General features: G+C 46.4%; 1 protein-coding gene across 1 annotated transcript in view; it reads right to left on the minus strand.

The window, feature by feature from the left end:
* The window catches only part of FAT3 (FAT atypical cadherin 3), a 191,834-nt gene that overhangs the window by 52,602 nt on the left and 126,563 nt on the right, over nt 1–12,669 (minus strand). The window contains exons 16-19 of the mRNA XM_039222360.1: nt 8,310–8,699; nt 5,557–5,771; nt 4,228–4,365; nt 2,906–3,049 (exon numbers count right to left, since the gene is read on the minus strand). Coding sequence (XP_039078291.1) covers nt 2,906–3,049; nt 4,228–4,365; nt 5,557–5,771; nt 8,310–8,699 — 887 coding nt within the window. The remainder of the gene's footprint in view (nt 1–2,905; nt 3,050–4,227; nt 4,366–5,556; nt 5,772–8,309; nt 8,700–12,669) is intronic.

The raw sequence follows: 12,669 nt of genomic DNA on the forward strand, positions 1-12,669 counted from the left end.
AACACACAAAGGCATATTCCAGGTGGAACTCAGGCTTTACACCTCACTCCTCAGAACACAGTTTTGCCATCTTTCTTGAGAACAGGGAAAGTGAGCAGACTATTTCTCAACTTGAGGGTGAAGAGAAAGAAAATCCTTAGAGCCATCAGAATTTCTGGAAACCCTGATTTTATTCAAGGATTATTTTGTAGAACCTCTCTGTGTTTCCCCCAAAATAGAAACACAAAGGTTCTTTGTCACTCCTTCTTGAGTTGGAGGTTCTCCACACTCTGAAAATGCCCAATTGAATTCCTCCGGAGCCCAGGCATTGGTTGTCTTGCCCCATGCTGTTTAGACTTCGGCATTACCAAAGTTTGGGCCTGAAGTCAGTTTCATTAGTTCAGGACTTCTGATGACATCGATTTAGCATTAAATATGTTTGGGTCACAGAGATGGAGACCGTGATAAGCTGCAGTTTGGATGGAAGTCATGCACGGGGCAGGCACACTCGAGCTTGATGTGCTGAATTAGTCTTATGAAAACCATGTGTTGGACAAAAGAAATTGTCCTGGCTTGGGAAAAGGGAGGGCCAGTTTTTGAAGGAGAAAGAGAAAAGGGCCTCAAAAGGCCTCTTACTTTGTTCCTTCTCTCAAGAGGCCTTCTGGTCATTGAGAACTAGACCCCGTTTCCCTCTGGAATCAGCCACGGCACTGCCTCAGCCCAGCGTAGATTTACTATTTCACGGTGACAGCATCCTCAGCACCACACAAAATAGAAGATTTATTGATCTGTTTGCTCACTTTACAAAAGTCATTTCCTCCACAGGAGAGAGACAGAGAGAGAGAGAGAAAAAAAAAAATGTGTGCCCCAGGGGTCACCAGCTGAGAAAGAAGGGTGGAAGAGAACACGGGCAGGCCCCGGCGCTGCAGACATGAGCTGCGGTCACTGCTCATGGCTGCAGTTCTCGTTTCTTTCACTGCTGACTTCCTGTTGTGCATGTGAAAACAGGCTGTCAGGCTGATCGATGTGTGTCATAAAACTGAGTGTTGAGTAGGCAAAGCCCATTTTGTTTTGGGGCGAGCACACACAGGCCGTGCGAGGCCAGCAATGCCACCATGGGAGATGGTCCTGGAGAAAGACGATCTGAGAGAGAGAGAGAGAAATGGAGGAAGGGGCAGCCCCTGGGTAAAGCTGTGTGGAAGCAGGAGGGGGACAAGAGTGCACAGCTGCTGGAAAGACCATCAGAGAGCAGAGGGAGACCCAAATACCATCACTGAAGGAATCCAATTTCACTGACAAGGTGGGAGGAAAGAGGCAGAGGGCTGCCTGCTTTATGAGCGAGCGCCTCTCCACTCCGCCTGACTCCTGGACATCTCAGAGGTGGGGAGCCAGCCGTCGATGGCCAGATGAAGTCCTGATGTTGTTCCAAAGGGGTCCCTCAAAACCTGGCTCTCTCTCATCTTCCCTTCTACCCTCAAAGCCTGCAGACCCCGCGAGAGGGGATTCCGAGGCCAAACTGGATCAGGCAAGAGCTGGTTCTCAGGACTATCTGAGGTCCCCCACAACACTGTATATCAAACCCTGTTTTCTCTACATCCTCCACACTGACAGCATTCGTGGACTGGGTTCCCCGAGCCTTCTGTGGTTGGGAAGAGGAGGTAGCTCGGCACCCAGCACTGTGCTGATGAAACATATTTTGAAAAAAAAGAAGATGGAAAGAAGAGTCATTCCCTCTGAGAACAGAATGTCAGCTATTCCATCCTGCAGCTGAATTTTAAGGAGCGGGTAGATTTAAAGTGCTAAACAAAATGTTTATGGAAGATTGATTTTAATGAGTAGCAGCTCTATCCTGATGCCCAATATCTCTTGGAGAGATGAGACGGTTTGTATCAATCTCCCGCTACTGTCGGAATAGAAGAGTCGCTAAAAGGCAGCCTGCCCTTGTGAAGAGGATGGCTTTTGCAGAAGGCTGACCTGAGTTCGAATCCTGGCTCTCCTACTAACCAGCTGCAGGATCCTTGGGGGGCTACTTAGCCCCTCAGGCCCTTAGCTCCTTCAGTGTGAAGTGGGGGCTGCCTCGCCCTCTCAGTTCACATAGCGGTGGTGGGGACATGTGGCTCATGTAAAGCACCCGACACTCAAGAGAACCCCATTGGCAACAGTGCTTATCAATATTCATTAGTCTGTAGCTGTGGAAGGATCAGGCTCGCTTCAGCCTCACAATGGGATGAGTTGATATCAGGTAAAAAAAACAAAAACAAAAAAACCCAAAAAATGGTGAGTAAAATGGGTTGCCTGGGTGGCTCAGTCGGTTAAACATCTGACTTTGGTTTAGATCATGATCTTATGGTTTGTGGGTTTGAGCCCCACCCATATCAAGCTCTACGCTGACAGCTTGGAGCCTGGAGGCTGCTTTGATTCTCTGTTTCCCTCTCTCTCGGCCCCTCCCCTGTTTGTGCTCTCTCTCTCTTAAAAAAAAATAAACAAATGAACCTAAAAAACATTTTATAAAAATCTGGCCTTGTGTAGCAACATGGATGGACCTTGAGGGTGTTATGCTGAGCGAAATAAGTCAGGCAGAGAAGGACAAATACCATATGTTTGCACGTATAGGAGGATTAGGAGGAACTTAACGGAGGAACAAGGGGGAGAAGATGGGGGAAAATGGTGGGGGAAAGGGGGAGAGGCAAACCATGAGAGACTCTTGAATGCTGACAAAAACTGAGAACTGATGGATGTGGGGGGGAGGGGCGATGGGCACGGAGGGGGGCACTTGTGGGGATGAGCACTGGGTGTTTTATGGAAACCAACTTGTCAATAAACTATTTGTAAAAAAAAAAAAAAAAGAAATGATGAGTAAAACCGTTGCAGAGGAAGAGGGCTGGGCACACAAGGAGAAGTGCCTGGCAGGCAGGATTTGGCTCACCTGAATGACAGCAGTGTAGTTAGCGGGGGTAAACACAGGGCTGTTGTCGTTCACATCAGAAATATCAATGTTGACGGTGGCAGTCGATGACATCGCAGGAATGCCACTGTCTACTGCCTGGATGAGCAGGGAGTATCCAGACACCTGCCAAAGCAGAGAGCCGACAGTGAAGATGGCAGCTTCTCCCTCGGTCTGCACACACTCAGAAGAACTGCGGGTAGGGGTGTGCTTTGCTGACGATCAGCCACCTTGGTCCTCAAGACCAGGGTTTCGCAACGTCGGCACCCCTGATACCCAGGGCCAAGGTAATTCTTGGTTGCTGGAGGCTGACCTGTGCCTTTGTAGGATACTTAGCAGCATCACTGGTCTCTACCCACTAGAAGCCAGTATCACTTTGTGCCCATTTGTGACAGCCAACAATGTCTCCAAACATTGCCAAGTGCCCCCCCGATGGGGGTGGTGGGACACAAAACCACCCCTGGTTAGAACTACAGTTCTCAGCCTTTGTTCAAACATGACGGGTGTCACCCTGATCTTACCTATCAGTTCTGAACTTCAGGAATCATGGGGATGTATCACCTAGAGAGGATTTCCTGCTTTGGCAACCACTACTATGACCTCTCTTCAGGTATATAAGTTCACTTTTTGAAGACATATATTTTGGGACACAAAACACAATGTTTCGAAACTTTGTTTAACCTTGGCAGAGGAGTTTTCTGGATCACTCTTTCTGGCCTAATACCTTCAGATGCTCCTTTTTTATCTGCTCATCTAGCATGAAAGCTATGGATGAAACCAGAACCACAGGATCCCAATGCTGAAGGTACTTTCCTGCCTCCTTGCTGTAGGAAGAACCAAAATTCAAAGCATCCAGAAAGACGTATCTTTGGGTGCGCCTGGGTGGCTGAATCAGTTAAGTGTCCAACTTCAGTTCAGGTCATGGTCTGATGGGTTCGTGAGTTTGAGCCCTACATCAGGCTCTCTGCTGTCAGCACAGAGCCTGCTTCAGATCTTCTGTCCCCCTCTTTTTGCCCCTCCACCACTAATTCTCTCTCTCTCTCTCTCAAAAATAAACATTACACAGAGAAAGATATATCTTTGCTTTTTTCTTTAAGACACCAATAAATAAGAAATTGCCAGCATCTATTGGCAGAAAATTTCTTTCAAAGGTCTAACCCAAATATGTCATGCTCCATTTCAGCTCATCCTACTTACTCTCATTATTTGGAACACAGAATCTTCCTACTTTTACTCATGGAGGCTTACCCGATTCCAGTGAAGGGAGGGGAGTGTGGATGGGGGGCTGGCCTAAACTAGCTTACCCGTTCCCGGTCTAATTTCTTCTTAACCTTTACAAGTCCCAGGACAGGCTCCACGGCAAATTCATTGTCCCGATCTCCATTCACAATGGAAAAATGAATCTGTCCGTTGGGCTGGCTATCTGCATCTTCTGCTATTAGCTTCGTAGGACACAAGAAAAAAAAAAAAAACGACATGACAGAAGAGACAGAGAAAAGGTTTATTCTAAGGGTCTCAGGTCTTACAAATGGGCACAATTCTGACAGTTTTCTTAGAGCTATCAATGCTCATGTGCCAGCCATCATGTCCCCAGCAGAAGACGGATGGCTTGTCTGAAGAAGGGAGGCACCACTGTGGAAGCTGCCACTTCCTTTCCATTAATTTTTGTTTGCCTACAGCCTGATGCTTGTTAGGCATGACTTTCCTTGGGCCTTGAGCCACTGAGGATAGAGCTAAAGCTCACTGACAGGGAGAGTTTGGTGATTCTTTCCCAATTCTGCAAAACAATGGTCTCTGCCACTGAGATAGACACTCTCTAAAGCCACCTGTCTCCATATTAAGGAAGCCCAAGAAAATTCCCTTTCTCACATGGCAAACACACTGCCCTTCTGTTCCATATAGGTGATATTGGGATTTATATGTATGCAAGTGATCCTGGCAAGTCCACCTCTGGTGTGTAAAGAAAGCACACCGACACCTGGTGCCACAGGAGCGAGAGACAAGGACGGATGGAAGGGGCCTGTCCAGTAGGGGTAGTGATGATGGTAAGGATGGAACTCACTGTTTCCAAAATGTGATTTATAAGTCTGAGAGAGCCCATGTACTCTTTATACATGGCTTGCTCTTACTGGTAATAGAAAAATTCCTTCCAGAAAGAGCTCCTCTAAGCGTGGTCAATCAGTCTTAATCTTGCTCCCATATGTAGCTGCCCTACTCTGTGTGCATGTGTGAGTGCATATGGGTGTGTGTGTGTGCGCATGCATGGGGTGTGGGGCAGATTTTCTTTTATCCTTAGCCACCTAATATCTTATTATCTAAGGTCACAAACCAGTGGGAGCCATAGTTAGAAATGTATTCCATGGTCTGTTTTGTTTTCTTGAACAGCATACACTTCCAGGAAGAACATAATTATCTTCATTTAAACCTTTGTATAAATGAATTTTTCAGACCCTTCCAATGTACAAAGGGAGAAAGAACAGCTGAAAGATTGGTGACTGACTAGAGTTCTTGCGGACAAAAGGACTCTAACGGAGAAAGTGTGACAAGAACCCAAGACAGACTTCGCTCACTTTTTTAGCTCTCTTCAGTAGGATTATGAGTCCCAGATGTCTGGACCTCCCCCGGGTACCTACCAGGATGACAGAGTCCCCGACCAAGGCATCCTCACTTATGACAGCACTGTAGACATCTTGGCTGAACCTGGGTGGGTTGTCATTCACATCCGTGAGGTTGATGCTGACAGTGGTCACGGCGCTGAGAGCTGGGGTGCCCCCATCTTTGGCTTCCACCACCAGGTAAAACTTTTTGCATAATTCATAGTCCAGCACTTCAGAGACAGAAATGCCCCCTTTGAAGAGAGATTAGGAAAAAAGATTGGTCAGCGGTTCTATAATCATGGCAATATTTATAACATCATCTCCAGCCAAGAATTTTAGATATTCAGGAATTTGTTTACTTAATGCCCTGCTGAAAGCATCTCCGAGTCTGCTTCATGCTGTCAGTTAAAACATAGCTATCCATCAGATGCAACACTGAAGAAATCAAGTCTTTGAATGTTTCTGCAATAGTTTCTGAACATCTCTTAAGCAGCCTGAAAATCTTTGGCATAATTCACCCATAGGCCACTAGGCAGAAGGGCCAGAAATCGGCATCCCTGTTAAGTGCCTCCTTGAACTGGACCCAGGCAGGTGGAAAATGAGCTGAGATGTGTGGATGTGATTACATGATCCCACCCCAGTCAACAAGTGAATATCTGCAAACTTAACTGAATTCAATTACCTACTAACATGTCTTGCTAAGTTACAATGCGCTTATCTAGAACTATGACAGCACAAAGAGGACAAAGATCTCAGAAATCTCAAGGTATAGTGACCTAATGAAAAGGAGACACCTGGGATTAGTGGCCAACTAGTACCCACAAGTACAAAACAGAGGGAATGTCCACACCCCAAAGCTATTTAAGTGAGTAGAACAAGTGGAAAGGTCCTGGGTGGGTACCACCTCTAAGAGGGGCTCTATGAATGCTTTTCCTGCCCATTCTATCCCTTTCTGGTGAGGTGATCCAATCCTGCATTCTGCAATTGGTACACTGTACTGTCTGCAGAGCAGATCTCAAGGGCATTTGTGGGCATTTCTCCCAAATGGAAAACAATCATTAGGACCAAGGTCAGTATGTCACATCCATTCACATCTCTAGACAGGCACCTTCCTTAGCTGCTAAAGCTGCCCTTCTATTTAAGGTGAGGAAGAGAAATCATACCTATAACAAGAGCCTCTTTCTCCCCATAATTAAGTTTTCTTAGCAATTACCAGCCTTAGTGCTTTGTTTTGTATCCCAGTCTTGTTATCTAGTGCCACATTTAAACAGTACTTAACCATTTCCCCATGGTGTTCATATACAATGGCCGTAACTAGACAGACGAAGTCTAACACATATTTAAATGAGGGAAATCCCATACATTTTAATTTGAAGTAATGACCTTAATAAACGGAGGTACTGCTGGGAGAAGCTGCTAATGCAATTCTTCCATCAATATTTCCACCTCCCTACACCTAAGGGCAGGAACGGTATCTCCTTCTTATTTTGCACCTCCCCCTACCCCAGCATAGTGCTCTACAGAGGTGAGAGCACGTATTCTAGAATCAGGAAGATCTGAGCTCAAATCCTGGATCCTCTACGGACTCACAGTGGACATTGGGGAACTTACTTAACCTCTTCGAAGCTCTGTTTTTCTCCTATGGAAAATGCGAGAAATAATTCATAACCAATGAATTAATAGGAGTCTGGCGTATTCAACCTGTTAAATAAATGTTGCTAATTATGACAATTTCCTGTTCATGTTTACTGAACTATCCAAAGGAGAGGGGACCTCCTTTGCCACCTTGTTCAACAAGCGCATTTTTCTTGCGTGATGATGAAGGAATTGCATCCAATGGATGCGAAGTAGGAGAGATTTACCTTTCTTACCTGGAAAATGCTTTCATTATGACTATTCATAGGGGAATAGGTAAATGAATGAGATTATCCATGAAAGTGTTTTAAAAATATTAATACAAACACTATGAAAATACATAGTGAAAAGGGTGAGTATGTTACTCTTCTAAGAATATCCAAACTTGTTTCTTGAATCACCATCTTTACTTTATTACCATCTTTATTATCCAATACGCCTCCAATAGCTAACTCCCTAATGGAAAGAAAGGCCTGCCTAAGCTTCTCCTTTTGTTCTCTTGATGTATTTCTAGGTATGTTTTCCCTAGGTGACACCACATGGCCCCTGAGTTTGAAAAGGGGGCAGTGAGAAACGACAGTGTTCTGACTGGGAGTCGTGGACAGGACTTGAATAGTTCCAGTTCCAGCCGACTGGGGAGCAGAGCTGAGAAGGCCACATGTCACTGTGCACACCACTTAGCAATGTCTGCTTTGGCAGATGACGAGAGAGTGGCAGCCTGAGCGTGGACAGGGGCACTGGGGTGCTCATCTCTAGGAGCACTTCCAAACACATAAACATATGATCCAAATAAAACAACCCAAAATGAAACCAAGCAATAACAGAAAAGAGAGGGAAAGGAACAAACCCTTATGCTGGGTGTGCAAATATTATTATGAACTACCTTACGGCTCCTAAGCCTACCTATGAGAAATCCTGGAGCCTACCTGGAGGTCAAGTACTTGCCCAGTGAGCCCACAGTTAGGGGCCTACAGCTTGGCAGGGGGCATCCACAGAAGCAGAGTTTCAGAAGGCACCCTGGGGTCCGCATGATGTGCTCCCACTGGGAGGGAGGAGGAGAAGGAAGCAGAGCCCACCCACAGGGCAGTTATATGGTTAAGAGAAGCAGGGTAAAAGTGAAGCTGTGAATTTTAAGTAGGTTGCCGTTTACCCACCTGTCTTTGGATTGATTCTAAATCTTCCTTGTTCATTCCCAGACCGGATTTGATATGTAATCTCAGCATTTGTGCCGATATCTTTGCTGGTGGCGAAAACAGCAAGCACTTGGGTGCCAGGGGAGGTGTCCTCAGGCACCGTCACCAGGTAGTCCCTCCTCTCAAACACAGGGGGGTTATCATTAATGTCCAAGACAGTGATGGTGACCGTAGCAAGAGAGGAGAGAGCCTGGCCGGGGCTCTGGTCAGTGGCCTGGACGCTGATGTTGTAGGAGGGCTGCTGTTCTCGGTCCAGCGGCTGCTCCAGGATGATGATGCCTGAGGAGCTGTCGATGGAGAAGAAGCCATCGGCAGAGTCAGCCAGGGAGTACACCACCTTCCTGTTGATGCCTGTGGAAGACGCAAGAACGTTAGCAAGAAGAACGTGGCTTGATGCTCTGCACTAGAATATTATGGCTACACAAAGAAGGTCAATAATGACAGAAACCAACAGCTTTGGCCCTACATTTGGTCAGCCATTTAGCTAAATGAGGGTAGAAAGAGTTAAACATAAATGTATAAAAAAGAGGGGCGCCTGGGTGGCTTAGTCGGTTAAGCGTCCGACTTTCGCTTAGGTCATGATCTCGCGGTTCGTGGGTTCGAGCCCCGCGTCGGGCTCTGTGCTGACTGCCAGCTCAGAGCCTGGAGCCTGTTTCAGTCTGTGACTCCCTCTCTCTCTGACCCTCCCCTGCTCATGCTCTCTCTCTCTCTCTCTCAGAAATAAATAAAAAAATATTAAAAAAAAAAAAGTATAAAAAAGTTAAAGCACAAAAATGTACAGGGGCACCTGGGTGGCTCAGTTGGCTAAGCATCCAAAACTTGATTTTGGCTCAGGTCATGATCTCACAGTTGTTCGGTGTGGAGTGTGCTTAAGATTATTTCTCTACAAGGCACCTGGGTGGCTTGGTCACTTAAGTGTCCAACTCTTGGTTTTGGCTTATGGTCATGATCTCACAGTTCATGAGTTTGAGCCCTGAGTTGCACTCTGCACTGATATTGCAGAGCTGCTTGGGATTCTCTCTCTCTGCTCCTCCCCAACTCACTTGTTCTCTCTCAAAATAAACACTTTAAAAATTGAAAAAAAAAAAAAGATTCTGTCTTTCTCTCTCTTTCTCCCTGTGCCTCTCCCTCACTCATGTGTGTGTGCTCTCTCTCTAAAAAAAAAAATTTATGTAAAAACATATACAACTAAATTAAATGGTAACGAAATGTAAAATATTGGTAGCAGATATCATCAATAGTTGGGTATTCTTCATGTATTAAAGAACCCCAGGCATCTTTAATAAAAACTGTAAGATGCCAATAAATACGGGGGTAAAGATGTGTCACACAAAGAGAAATACAAATTAATTCATTACTTCAAAAAATGTTTATCTGGAATCTATCAGGCACTATTCTAGGTGCCAGAGATTTCAGCAATGGACAAGAGTCAAGCACTTCTTGAGGGAATTATTACACTTAGTGGGAGTAAGTAAGAAATTAACAATAAGGGGTGCCTGGGTGGCTCAGTCAGTTAAGCGTCTGACTTCAGCTCAGGTCATGATCTCACAGTCAGTGAGTTCCAGCCCTGCATCAGGTTCTTTGCTGACGGCTCAGAGCCTGGAGCCTGCTTCGGATTCTGTGTCTCCCTCTCTCTCTGCTCCTCCCCCGCTCATGCTTTGTCTCTCTCTGTCTCTCAAAAATGAATAAATGTTAAAAATTTTTTAAAAAAAATTAACAATAAATAATCTGTAAAATAAATGGCATGTTAGGGGGTAAAAAGGAAGAAAAGTAAAGCCACAGGGGGGATCAGGAGTGCTTGGGGGAGAGTTTGGGAGATGGAGGGAAGAGTGGTAACTTTAAATAAGGCCTTGGCACTTGAATAAAAACCCAAAGGAGGGGAGGCAGTGAACAGTGCACGTATCTGGGGAGAGAATGTTCCAGGCAGAGAGACCCACAAGTGTAGAGGCAGAAGCCGCCCCCCCTCCCCCCCACCATGTGTGTCTGGGGGCAGTGACGAGGAGACCGGTGTGACTACAGCCAGGATGAAAGAAAGAGAGGATGGTGTCAGGGTGACATCAAGCGGGGAGCAGACCGTGCGGGGTTGCAGTGCTGAGGCGGGAAGCCCGCCGAGCGCTCTGAGGCGGGCAGTCGGGAGCTGTGACTCAGATTTTAACAGGATCACTCAGGCTGCTGGTGAGGCAGAGCATGAAGAGCAGCTAGCGAGGAAGCAGGGACGGCTGGCAGGCGCCCACGGGAAGGCAGGCACGTGGCAGTGGTGGCTTGCACCGGTGGCGGCCTCTGAGGTGGTGAGAAGGGGTCAGCTTCCGCCCATGTAGGTGCTCAGAAGAGAGGATCCTGGATGTGTTCTGAACTTGGAGGTGGTGAGAAAAGACTGTTTTCCCGCAGAGTACGGGGTGTGAGAGACAGAGAAGACCCCAGGATGACTCACAGGGATGTGCCGACAGCCTTGACAGCAGGGACGGAGGCCTGCAGGAGGACCAGGGTTTGGATGACAGACCAGGAGCCCCATTTTGGACAGATTAAGTTCAAGATGGGCATTTTATAGGTAAGTGGATGTTCAGGGAGGGAGCTGGTGCAGGAGGCTGGAGATCAGAGGAGAGGTGCACGTGGAGCTACGAATGTGAGCACCACTGCGGTGCGGGGGCCATGCAGAGCCATGAGAATGGCTGAGGCCCTAAGACAGTGTCCAGAGAAAAAGAAATCCAATGGTCAGCGAGCCTGGAAAACTCCATCAAAAAAGGGAGAAGATCAGAGGGTGACCTCCGGCTCTGTGATTTAAAGAAATGCGCTAACTCCTCAAGATGCCATTTTACCTTAATGTACCAGAGAGCTAAAACATACCAGCCAGGAAACATCCACCAACAAGTCACAAATTAGTGGCGGATGATCAGATTGACTTCTGATGCTAAAGACTGAACTGTTTTCATCAGAGGATCTTAGCACTTCAAAATGATTAATGCACTCCAAGTTCACTAGGTGTTAATATTTATAAGAGGCAAAATATGACATCTTTGTAGGCTGACAAAGCATCATTTTGATCCTAAATTCCCTTGATGAAGACAGTCATTATTCAGGGGGTTTTAGCTACCACGGCCATCTGAAAATGCCTTTTACTAGAATCACAGACTCTTAGAGTGTAAGCTCTTAGAGGGGAGGACCTCACTTTGTTGTTTTCCATTATAACACCTCACCATGGGGTCAGACATTTGGCGGTAATAGGAGTTAAATGTTCTGCTCCCGCAATGTGTTATTTCCCTTAAGCCAAAATTCCCAGCAAACCAATAAAATCATCTATCTGGAGGGAATGACATAAATTGCATTATGTGGCTTTAACCAAAAGGTCAATACTGAGAGCTTGTTCTTGGTTCCATTCCAGAGAGTCCATTTTTTCCACAGTTTAATCATTTACTTTTATTTCTCTTTCAAAACAACTACCCTGTGATATATAAACATCAACTTCTGATTTTATTGGTGGTGGGATTAAAAACAAGAGGGCTCTCCTCTTCTTCGCTGCCCTTTAAAATAAGGCCCCAGAGCAGACGTTTTAAGGATGCCTTCTGGCTACTTGTCCTGTAGCTCTCCAAGATTCTATTCTCCAACATCAACTCCTGGGGTGAATATACATAGGGTTGCAATAACCCCGCAGGGGGTGGAGGTGAGGAGGGGGCAGAGCGTATGCCCTAGAAGCTGCAGTGTCTAATTAGAGGCTCTCAGGACACCCCTCAAAGTCACCGAAACAGATTTATGGGAACACATCAGCGACTGACATCGATACATCATGCAGGTTTTCAAAGCACATACATTGCCTGTGGATTTGACTTCTGCCCAACCCCCCACCGGCATAGGGAATACCACTCTTAGGAACAATCAGATGGAGCAAGAGATCTGTGCAGGGACTTTCATCTGAGCCTTTGCTGACAAGACCCATTTCACAGAAGCATAAACCAAGGACGGATGGTTTGCCCGCTGCCACTAGCGTTTTTAGGTAAGCACGAGGTACAAGCTCTTGTGTTCCCTGTAAGGATTTCTGGAGACCTGCTCTTGAACAGGCTTCCCCTTCAGACTTGAAGATCATTTAAGAAGAAGGCCATTTCCGACTCACTGGTCTGAAAGCGGTGGTGCTCCAGCCGAGAGCTGAGTGTTAGGAGAGGTGGGGGTCGGATTTGCACACTGCTGTTCTCTGCGGCCGCAAGGCCTAAAGGAAAGGTGCCCCTAATGGCTGCCTGTGTTTCTTTCATTGGGACAGACAACTGAAGTCTAATTAAAACTATCACCTATGTTCCTGGTCTGCCTCTTTCTCTTCCAGCCCTATTCAGAG

This window comes from Hyaena hyaena, unplaced genomic scaffold (genome assembly GCF_003009895.1).
Source record: "Hyaena hyaena isolate Hyena2069 unplaced genomic scaffold, ASM300989v1 scaffold_1111, whole genome shotgun sequence".
NCBI classification, from domain to species: domain Eukaryota; kingdom Metazoa; phylum Chordata; class Mammalia; order Carnivora; family Hyaenidae; genus Hyaena; species Hyaena hyaena.